The sequence below is a fragment of the Ochotona princeps genome, chromosome 10 (genome assembly GCF_030435755.1).
Source record: "Ochotona princeps isolate mOchPri1 chromosome 10, mOchPri1.hap1, whole genome shotgun sequence".
Taxonomy (NCBI): domain Eukaryota; kingdom Metazoa; phylum Chordata; class Mammalia; order Lagomorpha; family Ochotonidae; genus Ochotona; species Ochotona princeps.
In genome coordinates this window covers 73,495,808-73,520,143 of record NC_080841.1, presented here as the reverse complement: position 1 = coordinate 73,520,143, position 24,336 = coordinate 73,495,808, and the positions used below count along the sequence as shown (strand labels likewise).

At 47.6% G+C, this 24,336-nt stretch overlaps 1 protein-coding gene across 13 annotated transcripts in view; it reads right to left on the bottom strand.

The window, feature by feature from the left end:
* PARD3 (par-3 family cell polarity regulator) overlaps positions 1-24,336 on the bottom strand; it is a 475,858-nt gene that overhangs the window by 203,726 nt on the left and 247,796 nt on the right. For 8 of the 13 annotated variants that reach the window (XM_058669631.1, XM_058669628.1, XM_058669633.1 and 5 more), the window contains exons 8-13: positions 23,990-24,115; positions 21,290-21,687; positions 17,078-17,217; positions 13,544-13,672; positions 11,240-11,278; positions 392-580 (exon numbers count right to left, since the gene is read on the bottom strand). In XM_058669631.1, the coding sequence (XP_058525614.1) occupies positions 392-580; positions 11,240-11,278; positions 13,544-13,672; positions 17,078-17,217; positions 21,290-21,687; positions 23,990-24,115 (1,021 nt within the window). The remainder of the gene's footprint in view (positions 1-391; positions 581-11,239; positions 11,279-13,543; positions 13,673-17,077; positions 17,218-21,289; positions 21,688-23,989; positions 24,116-24,336) is intronic. The other 5 variants (XM_058669630.1, XM_058669635.1, XM_058669634.1 and 2 more) reach the window with 1 other exon arrangement.

The following is a 24,336-nucleotide window of genomic DNA, read 5'->3' as shown; positions in this document are numbered from 1 at the left end:
GGCAGTTGGCTCCGAGGTGTTAGCAGGTAAAGCCTGCAGCACCAGCATCCCATACAGGGGCCATGGCAAGCCCCCATTGCTTCACTTCTGATCCAGCGTGGTGCCCAGGCTCCTGAAGCCACGAGGGAAACCTGGATGGAGCTGCTGGCTCTTGGTTTTGGTTTGCCCCTGCTCCAACTGTTGTGACCATTTGTGGAGTGCACCAACAGATGGAAGACCTGTGTGTGTGCGTGCAACACTGTCATTCTAATTGATAGATCGACGGATCGATCGATCCCAGGGTGGAGTGAAGGAAGCAGGAAAAGCAGTTGACTGAATACCAGCTCCCAGCATGGGGGACGGTTGGCGGGAGTCATGCCACGACCCCTGAAGTGGCTGCACGTGTACTTACTTTTGAGGCCGCCCCTCCGTTGATGATGGATTTGACGAAGATGCCCAAATCCGCGTGGTTCTCCTTGGAGCGGTTCCCCTTGACGCTGACACCCAGGCCCGCTGACCCTGAATCATTGAGTGGGACCTCGAAGGTCAGGAATTCCCTGGTGCCATCAGGGGTGAGCACAACATCTTCATCTTCAGCTTTCTGGCAGAGAACAAGAGAGTAGGGTGCTTAATGCTCTGGCTGAACACCACCTGCTGTGATGGGCAGGTCACAACCCAAGTAGGAGTTTGTCTCCTTTAGCCCCCGGAAAGGAAGACATGTCTGATTTACCCAGGTTCTAATGACAGGAATCAAGGAGTCATTTGCTTCTGTAGTTGACAAGAACCAGGATGGCCACCATTGCTGGGAGCACCTATCTGGGCTGGGAGAACTCCATGCAGAATGTTAACGGCTACCTTTGTGTAACCCCCAGACCACCTGAGGCCCACTGGCAGAACTTGGCATCACCAACCAAGGGAAGGTTGACAACAACCCAGAAACTTGAACAACTAGCTGATCACACACCCGTCAGCCTCAATTTGAATCTGCAAGAGCCTTCACCCTGACTCCTCAGACAGCCAGGGGAATGAAGCCACAGCTGTCCGGCTCCTTGCTCCGTGTATTTGTCTTTCTGCACTTCAGGCTAGCGCATCTGGTTTCAGGGTTCTACGGCAACATCCCACATGCAACTAAGGTACTTAGTCTACCCTGCCAATGAACAATTCTCAAACCATAGTAAAATATTTCCCGCAAGCTCCCTCCGAGGGAATCATGGCAGCATGTCCAGGTTCGCACGAATGCCCCTGGGAACAGCTGCTTATATGTCCTGATGCTGGGACACCTACACATTGTGAGGGGAAACACAGGGGAAAGCCCAGAGGAAGAACAGACAATCATGCCTGCAGGAACATTTCTTATGTGTCCTAGGTTATGGGAGAAAAACAAGTAACATCATCCACATGACCCTGCACTGCACATATAGGTCATTCACAAATGCTACATCTTTCTCACTCATACTCAATGACAGATCCTGATACAACGTCAGCATAGGGGACTTAAGTCTTGGTGCAATGGGCTAGCCATTGCTGACACCAGACTCTCATATGAGCGCCAGTTCAAGGCCAGAACGCTCCAGTTCCAATCCAGCTCCCTGCTAATATGCTTGGTAAGGTAGGGGAGGATGTCTTCTGCCATGTACACATGGGAACCCAGAATTAAGGTCCTGGTTCCTGGATTCAGCCTGGCCCAACAACAGCTGTTGTAGTCACCAGGGGAGTGAACTAGGGAATGGAAGACCTCTCTAGAACTCTTTTCAATCAATCAATGAAATCGAACAAAAATCAAAGTCAACAGGAGTAGTAGTGGTTAAAAACACATGGTAAAAAGACTTTGGGGATGTAAAGCGCAATGTCAGATGTTACACCAAGTAATTTGAGGGTTGGCATGTGATATTTGTCTAAAGGTTATGACCCCAAATGGGATGCCTGCACCATATCAAAACGTTTGGTTTCAAGTCTCTCCTCCAATTTCCTACTTTTGTGCACTGAGGCAGCAGGTGACAGCACACACTTGTTTCCCTGGCACCCACAAGGGACACAAAACTCAAGCAACAGGTTCCTGCTTCCAGGCTGCTCCACCCCTCACTGCTGTAGGCACTGACAGAGCTGACCAGACAACAGATTTGTCTATGTTCTTCTCCCTTTCTTTCCTCTTTCTGCTTCTTTAATAAATCTTCCTTAAAACAATCAGGAGAAGCACATCATGTATCTGTAAGTGAATTTCTCCTGGATTATCATAAGCATCCCAGGGATACTGTTTTTAAACCTTTGAATCCATACTAACATGATTTGCAAGGTAAGGTCTCTCATCTACAGATGTCCAATGTTAGCAATTTACAGGCTGGCATTCTTCCTAAGGACGATGGACAACAGTTAATTTTCACAAAACAAAAGCACAAATGCGTTTAAAAAAATACGGAGAGTACACAGGAAATAATGCAAAATCAGAACCAGGTGGGAAGAGGCAGGGCAGTGGCTGGGTCTATCACACAGACCCAGTCCATCCAGGGCACGGAGGCCAAGTGAAGCAAACAGGCTTTCCGTTTTACTAAAAAAGATGCCCCAAACATTACAACTCAAAACTGTTGTGTGGTAGGACACAAAGCAACAAACACACGTGCTATACTAAAGTACCCTCACATACATGTTCTGCCCTGCAAACAGGAACATCTTGTTCTGTATTGCCTCTCACCTAGTTTGAAACAAAGACTGCTAAACATGGATATGGCACTGTTCAGTATAAAAGCGGATGTAAAAACAAAATGCACAAATCATGCTATTTCAAATACAGAATACCATCAACACACTAAAGTGTGCTTCTACATGAAACTCAGAGGTAACTGGGGCCATAGTGGGTTAATTCCATATGGGCACCATGGGCTCAAGTCCCAGCTGATCCCCTTTCAATCAGGTTTCCTGTGAAAAGGCCACCAGGAAAGCAGTGGAAGACGGCCCAAGTGTTTGCACCCAAGCAGCACCAGGATGGAGTTCCAGACTCCTGGCTCTACCCTGACCCAGCCCTGGCTGCTGAGGCCACTGGGGAAGTGAACCAGAAGATGGAAAATGCCTCCCTCCCTGACCCTCCCTCTCCTCTCTGGTTAGTCTACATGTCACGTACAATAAATATCACCTTAAAAAAATATGAAACAATGGAAGGGTAACATTTCCCTTATCAGTGTTTATAAAACTGCAGTTGGAAGTAGAACCGTACCCAGTGCCTGGATGGCTATGCGCCAGGGCTATCTCCCAGAACGTATATGTATGCACCTCAAACCTGAGACGGTTCCTAATTGAAACTCCCTGATTCCAATCTTCAGTCTGGCTTGTTAATGTATACTGATTTTGACATTTCCATAATGTTTCACAAAGGCTTTCAAGCTCTTTTTTTTTCTTGGCCTACTTGAAAAATCAAGACAAGGAGCTGTCTGAATATAGGAAGAAGAGTTGTAATCAAGGTGGAGACATTTCCCAACCGGCTGCTCCCAACCTGTCTGGCAGGAAATAGACTGTGCACACAACAGGTGCACTGATGCTGGGAAGCGCAGGTCGGGGACTGTCATCTCCTTGGCCTCACTTCATCATGCCAACGCGCCGGGCTCTTGACACCAAACTGGAATCTGTGCCGCGCAGCCAAGTGGGTCAAGTTGGCTTCTCCAAAATCCTCCTGCCATTATGAGGACTCCACAAGACAGACAACAGAGGCTGATTTACCATCCCTTGTTAAGTCCATTCTGACCCTCAAAACTCGTCCTTATGCCAAGTTCTGAACTCAAAAGGGGAATCAATGGGTGTCTAACTTGCTGGCTGCTCCAGTCTTTGCCACATTGCTCAGGACACTCTGTCGGGGAGAGTGGGTCAGTTGGGGCTACAAGCATTGGGACGCATATGTCCCTGCGCCTAGCCCCTCCACCCACCTGGGGGCTATCCTTCACCAGTGCTGCCTCCACCTCCCAGCTTGTCTTTGATGTCCAGAAAGAAAAAAGCATTTTTTGCTAAGCATTTCAGTAATGGGGAACCCACTGCCAGGGAATTAGAGAAGCTGTTTACTTCCCCCTCACTGTGCTCTGAAGAAAAAACTGCACATTTATCCACGGTGACACAGAAAAATCACCGTGGCCGCCACACTGGCCCAGTTTTCCTTCTGTGTCACACACTAGCCCCACACAGCTGGGAAGGAGCCGCCATCCCACAGGCCGCTGTGTGTCTGCAGTTCACAAGCCGCACAGGAATGAGAGCTGAGGTGTATGGCGGCAGAAAATCAACACTCCATGCAAGAGAGAGCACGTTTGGATCAGACCGTACAACACCAAGCAGACATGCAGTTTTCAGAAAGCTTGCAGAAGACGCTGTGAAAAGAAGGATTTGAGAGCAGGTGTAGCTAAGCAGCAAGTTGAGTTACTACTGCCAAAGGCAGCATCCCACTCTTGGAGTGTGGTGTGAGTCCCGGGTGCTCTGCTTCTAAACCATCTTCTTACTAACACACCTGGGAAGGTGGTCAAAAATGACCCAGACGGGCCCAGCGGAGTGACCTAGCGGCTAAAGTCCTCACCTTGAACGCCCCAGCATCCCATATGGGCACTGGTTCTAATCCCAGCAGCTCCACTTCCCATCCAGCACTATGCTTGTAGCCTGGGAAAGCAGTCGAAGACAGCCCAAAGCCTTGGGACCCTGTACCCGTGTGGGAGACCCGGAAGAGGTTCCCGGTTCCTGGCTTCAGATCGGCACAGCACCGGCCATTGCGGTCACTTGGGGAGTGAAATCAGTGGACAGATCTTCCTCTCTCTCTCTCTCTCCTCCTCTCTGTATATCTGACTTTGTAATAAAAATAAATAAATCTTTTAAGAAAAAATGACCCAGATTCCTAGGACCCTGACACGCACCTAAGACACCTGCATGGAGTTCCTGGCTTCTGGCTTCAGCCTGGCGTAGAATGCTTGAGGAGAGAATCAATAGAAGGGAAATCTTTCTCCCTTCCAAATACATGAAGTAAAAAATAATGAGTTCATCCTGGCTCCATTTCCCCCCCCTTACTATGTGAAAAATACAAATTAAATTTTTTTAAAAAAGGCCCGATGCACACATTTCCAAAAATGTTTTACACTCAAATGAACTAATTCTTTTTCATTGTAAATTTGTGCAAGTTTAGACATCAGAAAACCGCTCAGCTACTGAAGACTGTTAGGAAAATCCTTAGTGACACAGATCAACATTCATGAGCAACACTGTGTTTCTCCCTGCAATGTCACCCATTAGGTACGCTAATGCCCTATTTTCACGAGCTGTTTTACAGTCCCTCTTCCTGCATCAGCAACCACCTTTCTGGAGGAAATTACTGCAGGCTCTACTTGGGCATGGAGGGCACAAGTGCCTTCCAAGGTGCGCCCAGGGCATAAAATACATTAGGGAGACAGTGAAAAAGAAAACCGTGACAAATCTACAAGAAAGCAAAATTCGTGACATCATAGAACTGTGTGGCAGGTGGTTTCCAATCTGTTCCATCCAGAATGAAGCCTTCTTTCTACAGACAATGTGTGTGACATGAAAATCCATCCACACCTCTTTCAGATGTCCTTCCTCAAAAACGCTGGGGGTAGCAGGTGCCACTGGTACAATGCGTTCAGCCAGCACGTGTAATGCCAGCATCCCATATAGGAGCAGGTGTTACTCCTCTCCTGTTCCAGCTTCCTGCTAATACACACCTTGGGGAGGTAGCAGATGATGATTCAGGTACCGGAGTTTGTGGGTTCTGGCTTCAGTCTGGCACGGCTCTGGCACCTGGGGAGTCAACCAGTGGCTCCCGTGCTTGTCTCCTCCCACTTCCCTCGCCTACAGCCTTCCCTCCCCTTGCTCCCACTTGCTTAAATTCTGCCTTTCAGACCTGGCGTGATAGCATAGTGGTTAAAGTCCTCGTCTTTCCTCCACCGGGACCCCATATGCACCGGGATCCCGTATGGGATCTTAAAAAAAAAAAAATTCTGCCTTTCAAGTAAATCAATCTGTAACACAGAAACATGGGTGGCACAGGAGAAGTGTTGGAGTTCAGTGGATTGGACTCAGATGATGCTGAAAAGGAGGTGGCCTACGGGCCTGAGGGGGCTGTCTGCCTCTGCCTCAGCAGAATGAATGGGGCCCTGGCTGCAGCCCTGGGTGATCTCATTCTAAGCAGACATCACCAGAAGCCAAGGAGGGAGAGGACCCAGAGGCCTCGCGGACACTCAGGGATGAGACGCAGGTACGGCGGACAATCAGGGAGCACCATTTATGTTTTCAATTAACAGGAAAAACCTTTAAAACACAGAACCGCTTTGGTTTGTTTTCCTGCCTAACGGAATGAACCCCCAATCACACTCTAAAAAGTTAAATCCTATATTTAATGTATCCCATATGTGAGGTGAACATTTATGGATGTTATTTATGCTAAAAACTTTATGGTAGATTATTCTTATTAGCAAAGTTTAAATGTCACATCTGCTTTTGGGGGACTCTTTTCTAATTCAGACGGCGAATGCCAAACACATGAATGTAAAAGACTTGTAAAATTTTTCCTTGATAGTAAAAATGCCAAGAAAATATGTTTGATACAGTTACTAATCTCTGAAGTGGACCCAGAGACGTAGTCCTCCAATCAAAGAAACACGAGAGAAACCCGGACTGGGAGACATTCTCTTCTCAGAAATGGGAAGTGCAGAGAGATTGAAACCACGTCCCCATCAGAGGAGCATGGCAGCAGCCGGTACTTAAAGCCACGCACAATCCTCACCTGGAGACCGGGCCAGGCTCCCACCTATTTTGTTGTTCCTTGGTGCCATGGAGGCCATTTGTGCAAATGGGGACCACTGGTAAGACACTGCTGTTGGCTCAGTGTGACTCGATCAATCTTAGTCCCCGCGGGCAGGTGCCTAAGAAACGCACTGATTCTCAGAACAAATACCCTGATGCATCTTGGAGGGGAGTTATTTCTGGTACCTAGTCTCAGTTTAGAGGGAAAAATTTCCAGAAGGGAGAAGAAATGGGAATGGGTACAGAGCAGAAAATGACATCTCAAATGTCATAAAATATTAACAATTCGAGAAACAATCTCAGTTTAAAAAAAAAAAAATTACATGGAGGACCTTACCCAGATGAGTTTTGTTAACCTACACACTGTAAGAGCTCAATGATAAGACAGAAAAATGAAGCATGAAGATGCTCCATGGTGCAAAAGGCAATAAATAGTAACCAAGGTCTACCTCTCTGGGGACATACCACACATGAAGAAATCCTCTGCCTTCTATAACACAGGAAACAACTTTAGGTAGATTCCTTAAAAAAAAAATGGTCCAAAATTCACAAGACACAATCATTACTACTTCTTTGAGGGCATGAAAGGTAGTTCTCTATCCCACTTTGGAACAAGTTGAAACCAACTTTTAAAGCCCTCATGCTCTAAAAACCATTTGTGACAATGGCACTATCTGATGCTCCAAACCAAAACCATAGCTATCCACATATGAGCAGTCTACGTTAGCATCAGTCTTTGCCAAACACTCAGTGTATAGGGTTTCACAGACATCTGTGCACGCTCTTCGGCTGGTAAGGTTAGCGAGCACAGCAGGCCCAGATACAGGTTAGAGGATGGAACTGTTACAATTCAGAATGAAGCAGAAACAACTCTAGGTAGGGCTCCCATTTGCTTTGTCTGACATGACTGCTTTCCCCTCTTGCAGGGACCACACGCAGCCTGTGATGGGTGGACGACGGCCCTGCGTGCCGGGAATCTGTCGGTGACTATGCTTGTGGTGTGGCTCACGCAGTTTCCAACTTGAGGCTGTAAACTTTTGGAGGTTCACCATGATCAGGCATTCCCTGCCCTCTCAGGAGCTATCAATATAGGAACTGTCTCTACAGTTCCCACCATTTTCCAGTGCTTTGGGATGCGAGAGCCAACTCTTTGCAGAACACAAAGAATTTCTGGAGCTCAGGGGGCAGAGAAGAGCTCTCTAAATAGTCAATTATCATCTATGAACAATATGATCTCAAAGTTTTCCAGGGACACACCAGCCCTGGGTTTCTAAGCACATCATGAATATTTTTGGTTGAATCTGTCAGCAAGTTCACAGGAAGTGATGGGTATTTTGGAAAGAGAAAGGTTCATGGCCAGTAGCTGTGGGCAAGGTTATCTGAATGCATCAATGTGGAGGGTGTCTTTGTACATGCGACAAGCATTGAGGTCAGTGAAATCCAGGGTGAACGGAATCCTCTCCACCAAGCAGCCAAGCAGCAGAAGGCTGGAAGGACCAGGGCAAAACAAGCTACCACTGCAAACACAACCAGTGAATCTTGCAAGCCTCAGAAGGCAGACAGTGCTACTTCCACTCAGACAAAGCCTCAGGGAGCAGGCAGACCCAGGGAAGGGCCTGGTGGCCACCTGGACCTGCAAAGCAGGTGGGAACAGCCCCTACACAACCAAGTACCTGCCACTCAACTCAGCAGGCTGGGAAAGCATGGCAAAGCAGAAAGCAACGCCAGCCTGCCTGCCTTCTAGGATAGCACACACAGGCCTACAAGCCACGGGACATCAGGAGGATGCTTCTCATGTCCTGGCCACTCAAGAGGCCACCTGAGCACAGGGCTCATCCCTGAGTGAGCAGAGTTCACCAACAGCCAGTGTAGCGGGCTCACAGCATTACCGCACAAAGCTTGCAACCTACATGCGTCACTGATGCAACTCCCCCCCGCCATCCTTCCTACTCTGGCCACGTTTCTGATCAAGAAGCAAAAAGCTGACTGACACTCCAAGATTTAAGAGTAAAAAACTCCCCCCACCCCACCCCACAAAAATAACATATAAAGAAAAACAGTGAAGGCCTGTGTATGGTTTTCCCTTGAGCTCTGGTAAGCACCAAAGACTTAATTTTTTTTAAATTTTTTTTCAAAGACTTAATTAAAAAAAAAAAAAGGCTGTGTGTGTGCTGAAACAGACCATGGTCATCTCAGAGCCCAGAGTGGCACAGGTTCCATCTCTATCACTGTTTCCAAATACTATGCAACAGTAAGCCTCTAACAACCCCAGGTTGTATGGCACAGCTAGCCAAGGCACAAAGACAGCCACAGCTGAGAGATGACACGGAAAAAAAAAAATGCCTCGTGAAATAAACAGCCAAACCATTTTAAATCAAACCATGCTTTGACCTACTTTGGAAAACTCTCTGAAGCAACGCTGTAAGAAGAAAACCATGCGAGTGTGTAAATGACTGTGTGCTGTAAGGCAGGGCCAGAAAACACTTTCACCAAGGGCCAGTTGGATGTTTATAGCAGCCACTGTGGGTCCAACAAAATGATCAACTTCTAAACTGTTTGCTGAATCTTGATTCCTGTCACAGCTGTCTTGGCAGGAACAGACTGCATGACATCAGGGTCCTTGTGCGGCCCCCAGTGTGGACGATCCCCACCCCAGCTAAGAGGAGCCCCATATGCTCAGACTCTCACATATGGGGTTCACTGTGGAGTCTCTCAGTCACCAGAAGGGTCCCCAGTTTGAAGATTCCAATCCATCAAAGATGACACTGCAAAGAACTTCTGAACTCTTTAATATCTATGGCAATGATTGTATGGTATCATTACTGTTACGGTCCCTGACTTACAATGGATGGATGGGTCTACACTTACAAATCCATACTAGGTTGAAAACAACATATGCTGAAAATCCACTTAATACACCTAAGGTATCAAACATGAAAGCCGAGCCCAGGCCATGCTCAGAACACTAACATGAGCTGACCATCGGACAAAATCATCCTACAGAAATTCTACTGAAAAGCGCTAAGCATCTCCTGTAATTCAGTGCACTGTCTACTAAAAATGGAAAAACATCAGCCTATTTGTACATCTCCACAACTTCATCAGAAAATGCTAACTGCTCAAATGTTGGCTGGAGATTTTGTGTGCATCTTTGTTTACACAGGTGCCGAATCGATTTTCTTTGGCCATGCTCGACATGCACTCGTTACCCCAAATTTTCAACTGAGAAACATTCAGATCTTTTAAGAATTTTCATTCAATGCTGCATCCCTCACAGGTACCAGTTCATACCCTGGTTGTTCCACTTTGAATCCAGCTCCCTACTAATGGCCTGCAGTAAAGGAAGTGGAAGATGTTCCAGGAGCTTTTGCCCCTGACACCACCTAAGTAGGAGACTCAGGGAGCTCTGGGCTCCTGGCTTCATCCTGGCTCAGCTCCAGTTCTTAAGACCTTCTGGGGAAGGACCCAGTAGATAAAAGTTTTTTTTTTTTTTTAATGTTCTCAATTATTAAGATTTAAATTCAAAACCTGGTATTTATTTTGCTGGATAGTGAGAGAAGGTAATCTAACTTTTTACATGGCCAATTGTTCTAAGTCCTGACTCAAACACAGATATTCCACCTGCTAGCACCAGCATTCCATGTGCATGCTGGTTCATGTTCCAGCTGTTCCACTTCCCATCCAGCTCCCAGCTAATGGCCATGGAAGAGGTGGAAGATGGCCCAAAACCTTGGGAACCTGCACCTGTGTGGGAAACTCAGAAGTTCCTGGTTAATAACTTCAGACTGGCTCAGGTCTGGCTTTTCTGACCATTTGGGGAATGAACCAGTCAGTGGATGGAACACCTCTCTCTGTAAATTTGCTTTTCCAATAAAAATAACTCAATCTGAAAAAAAAAAAAAAAAAAAGCATGGCCTTACAAGCACAGTCATGAGGTGACCCCATCTCCACTGCACTCACCACGAGGGTGTCCGTTAAACTGCCTGAGTGGAGCACCTGCCTTCAGTGAAGAGGGATAAGCCGCCATGGCTACCAAGATGACGACAGCTGTCAGACTGAAACCCTGGGACTGACAGGTTGCTCTCACTTTCCTGTTAAGGAAACCTGTCTTTATGATGTGTTCTTAGCTCTGCCTCTGTCTGTGCCAGATCTGTGGTGTTTCTTTTCTGTCTGGGCCACGTGGAGCTGTGCTTTCTGTGGCATCTCTCGGCGCCTGGAACACTGTGCCCACTCAGGAAATCACTTGAACGTGTCTGCCTTTCCTGTGCCTGTCTGGACATGAGAATCACAAAGAGCAACACCCTCTGCAGGCAGTGACCGTGAGTCAGCGGGATATAAGACCACTTCGGGTCTCAGCAAACCTGTGTGTTAGCCATTATGGTGCCAGGAAAAGATAGGGAACTTCCTATGGAATTAGTAAGTAGTTAGTTCCACTGATCCTTCTCACACTTTTGCAGCCTGCCACAGGAGACAAAGCTCTTACCGTTTCTTTGGGAATCTGCGTTTGGCTTGGCTCTGCATTCTAGAAGAATCAAAGAAAAACGTGAATACATACGTATGGCCGGAAGCCACCTTCGACACACAGGGGCACAAAGCGATAGACTGAAGGGTATACTGCAGCTCCCTACCTACCACAAATCCCGTAACAGGTGAGCGCACTTGAACTCACACATGGCTGGCTCTTCCCCAGGGGTGGAAGCTCCTGTGTATGTCCTCAGAATTACTGAAGCCAGACATACACCTGCTCTGGCTTGCCTCCCCTCATGAATCACGAATTTCTTATCTCAAGCAAAGCAAATTTCAAACTGTTTCCCCTTCTCTGCTCATGGCGCTACCTCTAATTATTTGTTTCTTTTCAAATGGAAACATCCGAACCTAAGGTACAACACAAGGTCTCAACAGGTGCACAGGTAGCAAAATAGACAAGGACAATCAGAACGAACCTGCAAGCCTGCCACTCGAAACTGCAACACGGCAAGGTAGACTTGCCTTAATGACACAGGCCATTTATAAGACAGATGTATAAAAAAGGACACACTGTGATGAAGTCGTAGAGATGGGGACATAGAATTTCAGACCAGGCACCCCGGGCAGAGGCAGAGAGCTTCACTGATTGGAGTCAGCGGGCATTGTGGAGCGCGCATCCTTAATTCTGGGGTCCTGATTCTCTGACATGTTGAAAAGTGATTGCAACTTGCATAGGAGACTGACTGACGGGCTACTGGCTCGGTCCTTAATGAAAAGCTTACAAGTAATAAATTAAATAACCAAAGAGAGGAGGCAGCAGAAGGGAGAGACAGAAGCGTGGAAGATCAAAATTGGACAAGGGACCCTGACAAACCTGAAGTGACGATGTTGGCAGGGACGCTGCCGGCGGCTGCTCAGAGAGGGAGCAATGTGCAGGCCTTGGCAAGGGACTAATGGGAAGGAGGAAGGAAAGCTGCCCCAAACTGGCTGGAAACTCCCTGCCTTTCTCTATCAGGCTCATTTACAATTTAATGGAGACATCTCCAGATTTAGGATCAGGTGGCATTTCAAGCACAAATTGGATTAACAGTGGGGGGAAAAAGATGGAAAACCCAGTTTAAATGGAGAAATAATGCATTAAACATTTCCTTAAACATAAAGGAGTTGTCATGATTTATGCAAAATTGACGCAGAACAAGGCCTTTGCTTTTCAGTTGGATCCCACTCTGAAATTTCTACAAAATCGCACTGACTTTTTCATCTTCCTGTGACCAAGGCACGGGACACCTATGGCCCAAATTTCCCATCCTTATGAGCAATGCTTCTATAAATAGTTATAATCATAGAGAGAAGAAAAGCAGTTTTTATTTACAGGAAAGGGAAAAACCTTATCAACAGTGACACATCCAAGTTATGACCTAAGAGAATGAGAACCATACCCCTCAAAACCTTGCCACTCTTGTTTGATCTGGACTAATTATCATTCAGAGCAAACCAAAAGGCAGCTGAGACAAGCCAATATTCCCAAAGTGATTCAACTAGAATTTGTCCATAAATATTTGGCATTACCACTTACACTTAAAATAAAACCATTTCTTCACCACATCCCCAGGCCAAGCAGAGTCATCTAATTAATCATTTTCCCTAAAATGAAACCTAGTAGTTTTCTAGAGGAAAGATTCTAAATTGGATAAACTTCACAGACACAGACATTCATGCCAACACCATTCAAAGGTCTGACAGCTAGAACAATCGTGTATATGTAGTCAAAGAAGCAGACAGGTTGCAAACAATGCCTTGTTCATTTCAGCCCAAGCAGGGTCCTCTCTATAGCTAGGGCACGGGAAGGGGACACTTTTTCCATGCCACTACAGTCATTTCAGCAAGGATCCTTTTCCTTCAACAAGAGCCAGTGGGCCTCTTTATTTGGCTCAGCTACAGGGACTCTGCAATGCCTGCAAACAGAATGTGTCATATGCAGGCAGAAGGTGGCACGCTTCCAACGGCAGCCTTCGGAGTGACAGCTCTGAGATAACTGACATCTCCGTCGTCAACCAGTCCATCTGAGTGTGCGGCAATAAACATCTGATGTCCTACAAGACGCCCCTCCAGTCTGACGTCTAAACACCTGACTCTCGTGACAGAGGATACCCCTCTTCAACCCAGGAAGGAGATTGCTCTTGTGAAGGCCTCCTTAGAAAAGGGATCCTACCAGCCCCCCAGGTATCTGGCCATGGGGAAAAGAATGTGGACCGGGCGGGGGAGGGGAGGTGCGAGCCCAGCGCATCAGAAAGCATTCGCCTGCCCCAGGTGTACACACCAGCTCCCTCGGGTGGAAGGCGTCCTCCTGGCGGAAGACCAGCAGGCTCACAGTGCCTTCCATCTTGGTGCTTCTCAGCAGGGACACCACCTCTTCCTGGGACTTGCCGGCTATGTCCACTCCATTCACCTGAAACAGAGACCGTGAGAGCTCAGCAGTGGCTGTTGTGGGCAGAGAAGGCACACCTGTGTGGGAGAGACAGGTCCCTGAACTATAGGAACGGGCCGCAGTTTCCGCTTAACTCTGCCAGACCCTGTTGCTCACGGCTAAGTCTGCACGGCTGGCAAAGCAACTGGGACTGGGTATCCAGCAGAGAGAAGAGAAAGGAGAGAGGAGAGAGAGGAGAGAGGAGAGAGACAGGGAGAGATGGAGCGGGGGGGGGGGGGGGGGGGCGGGGAGAAGCAGATGAGACGCTTCCGTCTTTCACTGTTTATCCATCTGCCAAAAGCCCACAACCCTTGAGGAGTAAGAAAGAACAGGCCGACTTTCCCGAGACGTCAAGTTAACACGAAACTTCACCGACTTCAGACTGAGACATTCCAGCGCCCTTTGTGTATCCCCTGTTGTCTGACGTGGAAATACTTAGTGTTGCCAAAAGGCACCAGAAATATTTGGGTAGAAATGTTTCAACATTCCAGAAAACCTGCCGAACATGGTGAAGAAGACACTTTTTCCCCTAACAGGTAAACACTAAAACAGAAGTATTTCACCTATTTTTTAAAAAATCAATGCCATAAAGGAATTGCAACAAGAGACAGGAACTTGCCCAGCAGAAACCTAGGGAACCTCAGGACTTTCATGATTTCTTCAGAAGGAGAACTTCAAAACATGATACACTGACCAGAAATGAAAGCATACTTACCTTTTATGACTTTTAAATCACATGAGCAAGGGGGAGGGTGTTGTAAGAGTGGGTTAAGTCAGCACTTGCAGCATGCACGTGGCACTATGGAGTGCCGACCGGGTCTCAGTCCCGGCTGCCTGCCTCTAGTCTGGCTCTCTCTCTGCTAATGCATGGGGAAAAGCAGCAGAGATGAGGCCAGTATTCAGGCCCCAGTCAGGCCTGCAACAGCTCCAGCTAGGGCAACAAGTGGAGGAGTGAAACAGCAGATGCCAAGATCTCTCTCGCTTTCTCTAAATAACTCAATCTCTTCAAAAAATAACATCAAAATTTCCCATTTATTCAAAATTAAAAATAGCACTTTCTTGCAAAACAATCCTATGGAACCCGGCATTTTATTTTGACAGGATGGTGGGTTCAAAGATGGGGAAAAAAAATCCTACACAGATGAAAAATGACACTCCAGTGAGTCTGTGGATCCGTTCACCTTTGTCCCCTTCCACAGCCCAGACCCCCAGAGCGGCTGATGGAGTACAGATCCAGGAAGACAGGGTTCAAAGAACAGAAACAAAGTCTCAGGCTTAGGGCAGATCTGACAGCTCCGAGAGGACACAGGTGTGCAGGCCATTCCCGAAGCTCCATTAGCAGGCAGTTAGCAGAGGGTTGGCTTGAGGTAGTTACTTATGTGATGAGGGAGAACAGAAGACTCCAACATGGGAAGAGGGGTGTGATACGCTGGGCTGTGGGGGCTGCATGTGCACAGGGATTCCAGAGTGCAAACTGAGATGGCTCCATCCACGACCCACAGGGAAGAGGACTTGTGCACTCAGGGCTGTTGTGTCACTTACCCTGTGCCTGCAGACACAGGGAGTGTGATTCACTGAAAATCTTTTTTTGTTGTTGTTGTTAAAGATTTTTTTTTTTCCATCAGAAAGTCATAGACAGAAAGGAAGTTATTCCTTCTGTTGATTCACTCCCCAAATGACCACAACAGTTAGAGCTGCGCCGATCCAAAGCCAGGAGCCAGGAACTACTGACTTCCCTACTTACTTCCGGGTCTCCCACGTGGGTGTAGAGTCCCAAGGCTTTGGGCCGTCCTCGACTGCTTTCCCAGGCCACAAGCAGCGAGCTGGATGGGAAGTGGAGCTGCCGGGATTAGACCCAGCGCCCATATGGAATCCTGGTGTGTGCAAGGTGAGGACATTAGCCACTACGCTCCTGCATCAGGCCCAATTCACTGGAAATGTTAAACACACACAGAGCTGGGCAGCACAGAGGACTACTACACTGGAGTGCCACACCCCACATCCCACATCCCAAGGGGTAGGCATTTGGCTGCAGAGAGGAAGGCATAAGTGGGGATCCAAGCCCTTTGAAGGAGTCCTGGTGGCTCCCTAAACCCAGCTTCGTGATAATGTGTACCTTGGGAGGCAGCAGGTGACAGTTCAAGCACTTGGGTCCCCATCACCCACAGGGAGAAACCTGAACTGAGATCCAGGCTACTGGCTCAGCCTAACCCTGCCCCAGCTGTGCTGGGCATCTAAGGAGTGAACCAGTTGGAAGATCTCTCTCTAACTCTGTCTCTATCTTCCAAATTATACGTGTGTGTGAATGTGTCTACACACAAATAATTTAATTTTAAGGTATAAGAAAAAAGCACTAATAAGGTAGAAAGATAGGTACACTTCGCCACTGGCAACTGAATGCTGTTTAATGGCTAGGGAACACAGCACTTGCTAATAGGATGGCAGACTATGGATGGCTAATAAACTATGCATTTCCTCTTTCTTCTACTTCTCTCATGTGAACAAATCTCCACATGAAAACAAATTGTATTTCCAAAATCATGTTTATACTTGGAGACAGGCTGCAACAGCAAGGAACCAAAATGCTTGAGGTGAAGAAAGGAAATTTCCAGAAATGATTCCTTTTCTGTTCCTTCTGACACCACACTTGTGTATCTCGATTCATTCCATGCTGCCATTTAAAAATTCCCCTTTTCCTCTCCTGGAGAAGCAATGCTTGCTGGTGTCCGCTCCGATTACATAGGAGGTGGCGTCTTGTTATTGCCGGACGTGATCGCACAATGTGCAGAAAGATAACTATGCAGCCACAGCACTGGCATGCAAGCACACATGCAACCTGAACTCATAACCTCATGGCTGAGGCTGGGGAACCTCAGACGTAAACTCAACAGGCAAAAAACAGAACGTAAAACAAACACACGTTGTTTTGGGATGCATGCTTCTGCTGAGAAGTACAACGGAACGTCCTAGTTTATGAAGAAGCTCCCGGGATGGACTTGACAATGCAACTCATGGAGAGCAAGGAAGTGGACAGGTGCGTAAAACCCACACCTGCAATACGGGCATCCCATTCAGGCATTGGTTGGAGTCCTGCTTGCTCCCTTCACAACCCAGGTCCTTGTCAATGTTTCTGGGAAAGTAACACGGTTGGCCCAAGTGCTTGAGCCCCGACACTCCTGTGGGAGACACAGATAAAGCCCAGCCTCCTGGCTTCAACCTGGCCCAGCCCCATCATTTGAGAAATGAACCAAGCAGCTGGAAGATTAACCTCTCTCTCTCTTCCTCTCTCTGTATGCATCTTTGCATCCTGCAAACTCTGCCCTGCAGGTATATAAACACCTCATTTAATAAAAACAGCAAGGGGGAGGCAGGCGAAGGACTGCTCACCTCTATCAGCCGGTCTCCGGCCTTAAGCCGGCCATCCTGGATGGCCGCGCCCCTGGGGAGGATATTCTTTACGTAGATGGGAGCAGAGCCGCCTATGGTCACGTCACGGGAAGTGATGCTGAACCCCAGGCCCTCGGAACCTAGAGCAGGGAAGAGAAAAGAGAAGGAGATGAGCTGACCACAGGCGCCACACGGAGCATCCATCACTGCCCTCTGCCGAGGACTCGGTGGAACCTTCCCAACAGCCATCACTGCATCCGTTGCTTCAAGAGCCAGCAGTCTCTGAAACAAGCTCAATCACAGAGGCCGCAGGCAGCTGCAGCCATCAGAAGTCATTAACCCAAGAAGGAATGACATCCTCCTCAAAGACTGCGACGCGGAATGCAGAAATGCCTGGGAAATGCGTTGCCAGTTGATCTGACTTTGGAAGCACAAAATGAACGTCACCTCTCTACGTGGAGAAAAATAAACTCTGCTAAAACCTGCAGGAAGGGGACTAGATGGCACCACCTGCCGGACCAACGCCACACAGGTGCACTGGTTCGTGTCTTGGCTGTACCATTTCCGATCCAGAGGCCCTCTGATGCACCTGGAAGAGTGGACAAAGAACGCCCAAATGTTTAGGCCCCTGCCACTCAGGAGGGAGACCGGAAAGAAGCATTTGGCTTTGACCTGGCCCAGTCCTAGCTGTTCTGAACATTTAGGAATGAATCAGCAAATGGAAGACCTCCATTGCCCCTGTACACACACACACACTTAAAAGAATATAAGAAAATTAAATTTCCTCTCTACCTGAGAAAAACAAAGCTTTTTTTTTTTTTAAAGATTTATTTTTATTGGAAAGTCAGATATACAGAGAGGAGGAGAGACAGAGAGGAAGATCTTCCACCAGATGATTCATTCCCCAAGCGGCCGCAATGGCTGGAGCTGAGCCAATCCGAAGCCAGCAGACAGGAGCTTTTCCGGGTTTCCCACACGGGTTCAGCGTCCCAAGGCTTTGGGCCATACTTGACTGCTTTCCCAGGCCACAAGCAGGGAGCTGGATGGGAAGCGGGGCTGCCAGGATAGAACCGGCACCCATATGGGAACTTGGGAGTGCAAGGTGAAGACCTTAACCACTATGCTATCACGCCGGGCCCAAAATAAACCTTTTCTTAAGCCTGAACTGAGAATGATGGGGACAGATCAGGGAAGGTGAAGCATGTGCATGGAGACAGAAAAGGTGTGGTAAGAAAGGAACTTACACGCACAGGCAACAGAACCTCCTGCACTCTACCTCACTAACTTGAAACCCACACACTCTTGGCTCTGGGCCCGTCTAATTAACCTGGATCCATCCACACATCTCTCTAAAATGGAAAAAAAAAGGGGGGCCGCTCATTCTCCAACTGCACCCACCTCATCGGAGAATCATGGTATTGTATTTCAAGGTACTAAAATTAATGAGGCCCTTCCCAACGACTCCACTGATTTGTATAATTTAAGTTTTCAGTTCTTTGTGGGAGCTTCCTTGTGATAAGCAATCTTGCAAGCTCAATACAGGGCAGGCAAAGGGGGTTAAATGTCACCAGCACCGACACGCCAGGAGCCAAGATGCACCGAGGGAAAAAATGAGACGATAATGACAAATTTCTAATGAATCACAGAATTATTCTAGCACTCCTGGTAATGAATAGTAATCTTCTACTCAGGCTTAAAAAAAAAAAAAGGCTTTCCTTCCTAAGATACTAGGTTCCATTTCAGCTAAATAATAGACCAAATACGAGCTTATTATGAGAAGAATAGAGAGATCTGGACAAGAGCAGAAACTGCAGGCTCTTTAACACAGCACTCGGGGTGCAGGGATACAGCATAAAGAGAAGGGAGTCCACACACAGGACTCAGGAAAATGAAGCTTCAAGAGGAAGCATTGGGGAAAACAAAATCCACAACCACTGCACCTGTAGCAGCTCTGCCGTAAATTATTCTCCTGTTTCAACAAAATACTCATTTTCCTTCAGGCTGCAGTCACGGTCATGTACCCGGACTGGTAATTTCTGAAGGCTTCCGTGTGGCAGGCTTGAATGGCGTCCTGTCCATATGAAATTTTCCTAATTATCCCACCGGGACCTTCCCATGTGTCTCTGTGCTTTCATGGAACTCGGGTGACTTGCAATAACATTTATGAAGGAAGAATTCTAAATGATCCTCCTTTGGCAATCATAATCTGAACTACAAAGACTGACTGTGAGGTGAACCTCACAATACTATTAAAATATTAGCAATAACCCCTAAATCTGTAAGCTAAAAGTTCAGCCAACGACCTTTAAAAGAAAGATAAATAGATATCAATTTTCATTTAGCAAAGCCAACAAAACATTTTGCCCTGACTGAAACAGATTACTGACCTTCTCCTTCAGCTTTATTAAAAAGCTAATTTCTACAAAAGAGCAGGGTATTTGAGAACGGCAATAAATATTAAGAAATCATCATTATGGAAGCAAGCACACCCCAGTGGTCTGTCCCGCACGTCCTGCAACACAGCTCTCACTCTGTGCCAAAGAACCGCTTCCAGCAGGCTCCTCTTCCCTACAGTGACAGTTGGCCTCAGTTTTGGAAGAAACGCTATCAAAGAACATTAGTTCACTCTGAACTAAATTTAAAGTGTAATACTTACCACCCTGCAGTTGAAATTACTGATTTTCAATAAAGCTGAAAAATCATGTGTATCCATTCAACTGCCACGCAGTTATTGTGAAATATCTGTATTCAGTGCTAGTCACAATAGGCAGGGGTAGGGACTGACCGCAGCGGCTAAGACTCCACTTGGGGACACCCTCTTTCTGCATCACAGGACTGGGTTTGAGTCTGAGCCCACGTTTTTTTTAAAATTTTTATTTATTTTTATTGCTAAGACAGATTAGCAGAGAGCAGGCGAGACAGGAAGAAGGATCTTCCCTCTGCTGGTTCACTCCTCCCATGGCCACACAGGCAGGAGCTGAGATGATCTAAAGCCAGGAGCCTACTCCAGATCTCCCACATGGATACAAGGTCGCAAGGATTTGAAGCCATCCTCCACTGCCTTCCTAGGCCATTGCAGCCAGGACACAAACTAGTGCCTGTATATCATGCCAGCACTTGCTGGTGGAAGATTAGCCGGTAGAGCCACGACACAGAAACCCCAGGTCCACTTCTGAAAGCGACTTCCTGCAGAGGTGCACCCTATGCAGGGTGGTGGTGGCTCCCTGAGGGACATTGGGCACTGGGCTCCCGGTGCTGGCCTGTCCCAGATGGCAGCAGTCATGGGCATTTAGAGGAATGAAGAGGTGGATGGAGGACTGGAGGATGTAGCTTTGACTCTGGTTGAAAATAAAAGCAAGCCTTCTTTTTTTGGAGCGTAAGAGTAATTCCTCTTCACCTTTATTTACAACTAATGATTTGCTTTTACATAAATATCTTTACACGAGTTGGCCACATCTTCTCAGAGCTAGCAAATTCAAAATTCAAATCCCAAACAATCATGGGGCTTGGTATCATTTAAATCCGCCAGGTAAGGACAATATTTGGGGAAACTAGCATTTTTATTTTTTTATATCGATTCAGCACAACATCTGAAATGACTTTGAATAAAGGCAATCACATCTCCTATAAATGGTAAGAGATGTGATTTTGAATGGTAGCCAAAAATGGATCACTGAAGTTCCCATTTTTTATTCAATACAATAATCATAGTGAAAATTTATACTGAAGGGAAGCTTCCTGCCCCAGCCTCAAGAGGGAATGAGAAACCGTCTCCTCGTGACAGTCAGGTGAACTACAGTCCACTTGCGGTGAGATTCCTCCCAGAATGTTCCCTGGCAGTGGAGGGAAAAGAGGGAAGGAAGGTTGGAAGGAGGTTTGGGTTGGAGCCTCAAGAGCAAGCTCTCTCTTGAAAGGCGGATGTGACAATGCTCTGGTCGCACTGGGACCACTGGCAGCTGCTCATACCCACCCCTGTTGCTTATAAAACAAGACAGAACCACTTGTGGCACACACTTGGCCCTGAGGCCCTAGTCCTGCCTGGAGGCTCTGTCCTCATTTCTCTGGCACACAGGACAACCCAGTGGCCCATTCACCACTACCTGAAATTAATACCGATCAGTAAGATTCACTGCCCACATTCTCATTCCCAAACAGCAAGTAGAACTGGACAAGTCCCAGGAAGGAAGTTGGCAGGGGACAAGATGGCCACACCTTTCTTGAGCTGGATGTTGAGCCTCTTGCCTATCTTCTTGGTGCTGTAGGTGCTGCCCAAGGTGGAGCTGAAGGTGCCAACTCCATGCAGGACTGGTGTAGGGGCGCTGGGTGGCCGGGCTGTAGGCTGCTGTGGCGCCATGTGAGGTAGTCGCGTGTGAGCATCCGGGTGATCCTGTGCTTGGGGAATTCTAGGGGCCCGGGGAGGGCCAGGGAGCCCCATGCCCCCTGCAACCCTGCTGTCCCCACATGGGGGGCTGTCTGGGCTAAAGCGGCTGGGGCAGGCCTGGCGACTCTCGTTCTGTGAGAGCAGCTCATACTGCTCCTTCATGGCGGCGGGCACCACGTGGAACCAGATGAGGGGCGTGCGCATGGCTTGGCGGAACACGTGCTGCGCTCTGTGGAAAGAACGGACAGGCCCACGTGAAGGCACAGAAGTTTCAGCTCACATGCAAGCCATTAAGAAAGCAACGGCTGACAACTGAATCCTGAGAGGGAAAACCCATGTACCAGCCATGTCTGGGAGCTCTCAACAGAAGGAACAGGGTTGATCCTCCACACACAAGAAACTATTTTTTTTTCTAAAGATTGTATTGAAAGAATTGCAGAGAGGTCTTCTATCTGCTTGTTCATTCCCCAAAATGGCCTCACGATCCAGGGCTAGACCAGGCCCAAGTCAGATTTATCCCACCTAGGTGCAGTGGCCCAAGCATTTGCAACATCTTCTGTTGCTTTTGCAGGTGCATTAGCAGGGAGATGGAGGGGAAATGGAGCAGGTGAGATTTGAACCCATGTCCGCATGAACACCCACACCACAGACAGCTTCTTGACCTGATATCCAACAATGCCAGCCCCTTCGCAAATTTCTCTTCCTCTAAAACAACAATAGAAAAACGAGTGAGCACCACAGATGAAGTGCGGTGCCTTCAAAGGAAATTCATGAAGCTAAAACTTTAAGTAAACAGAAGTATTATAAACCCACACTCATAAAGGCAGCTTTCACTCTGTCACATCAGCCAATACAGCTTGGAGAAGTTACAAGACACTTCCTCATAATGGAATTGTGTGTGGGCCGGCATTGGGGTACAGCATGTTAAGCCACTGACTGGGATGCCAGCATTCCATACAAAAACCTGTTCACCTCTGGGCTACTCCACCTCAGATCCTCCTCCCTACTACTGTTTCTGGGAAAGCAGCAGAAGATGGTCTAAGTTGGCGGACCCCTGCACCCACATGAACGACCTAAATGACACTTCTGGATTCGGACCAGCCTTGTGCCAACATTGTGGCAAGTTGGAGGGAGAACCTGCTAATGGAAATGTTAATGGCAGTGAGGCTAGTGCTACTTCCCAATGCCGGCACCGTCCACCCAGCTCATTCCTGCCTTGCTCCATACACCACCTGCTAGCTCATTGACGGAATGACTTGAATCAGAATAAAGTCAACGTGACCATGACACAAAACTGGTCCAAAGGACTTTTCCCTGCAAAATTCAAAGTTGGAATTAGAGTGTTATTATTCTAAAAAGCATTTGATAAATGACCTGGCATTCCGAAATAAACCACAGTGCCGAGACCAAACCTCTGTGATAGAAAGGTATGACCCAGCCTCCCGTCTCCCTTAGCACAACATGTCCTGCCCTGTCCATTACAAAAGGAATTCACTAAATTGAGAGGGTGGGAATGCTGGTTCTGCAAGGTCCTTGCCAATCACCAAACTCAAGATATCATTTGTGGGAGGAGCAGGTGATATGGGTTTATCAGATACAGCCACCATTTGCAATGCCAGTATCTCATATGGGCACCAATTACAATGCCATGTGCTTGACTGCAAATCTAGCTTCTTGCCAACACACCTGGAGAGCAGAACTGGTCCAAGTGCTTGGGTTCCTACTGGCCACATGGAAGACCCAGATAAAGTTCCTGGCAACTGAAGCGCTTCTGCCTGGCTATTGTGGCCATCTGGGATGAGTCAGTGAATGGAATTTTGTCACCTACACTTTAAATAAATAAATAAATAGATAAATAAATGAATTTATATATATATAAATATAAATAGGCCCAGCACAAGAGCCTAGTGGTTAATTCCATGCACTGGGATCCCATATTGGTACCAGTTCATGTCCTGGCTGCTCAGTTACCCATCCAGCTCCCTGCTTGTGGCCTGGGAAAGCAGTAGAGAACAGTCCAAAGCTTTGGAACCCTGCACTCACGTGGGGAACTCGGAAGAAGCTCCTGGGTCCTGGCTCTGGACTGACTCAGTTCTGGCCATTGCGGCCATTTAGGGAGTGAACTGGCATTAGGAGGATCTTTCTGTCTCTCGTTCTCACTGTGGATCTAACTTCGCAAAGAAAATAAATAACTCTTAAAAAACTCATTTTTCCAACAGGTCAGAACCTTGATGGCCAACTCTGTCCAGAGAGGTTGTTTAAGCGAATGTCTAGATTTGTTGTGCACTTTGCAATGAACATGTGCTTCTTCCCACCACCCCCGCGGGCTGGGGATATGGGTGTCAGTGACTGGGTTCCTACGAGTCAGGAAAGCAGACGCAGGTTTAAGGGTAGTTTGGCAACTATGGTAGCAAGCACCCTACGTCTGCTTCAATTATCGAAGGCCAGCTCATGGCCAAAAGCGTTCCTGTCCCGTACCCGACGGAGGCCATAGGCACATCTGCCAGGGCACGCCACATGCCCACACTCACTGCTCAAATCTTCTGTTGCGAAGGTCCCCGTCGTTGATCCTGACAATGCAGTCGTTCTCCTGGAAGAGGCCTTCGTGCTCAGCCTTCCCTCCTTTCTCCAGCCGCTTTACCAGGAGGCCCAGCGTTCTGGAACATGAAGAATGCAAGCGATTACACAGGAAGTGCCCCAGCCACACAGACGTCCTCTTGAGGGCCTGAACGCTAGTATCCCACTTACAAAAAAGCTCCTTATCCAAAGGCATGGGGAACATGACTACTCCCAGATGTCACCCTAACAGCAAGTCACAAAACACAACGACCTGAAAGACCATGACGCAGTCACGGAGCCTTTGGGTAAGTACGGGAAA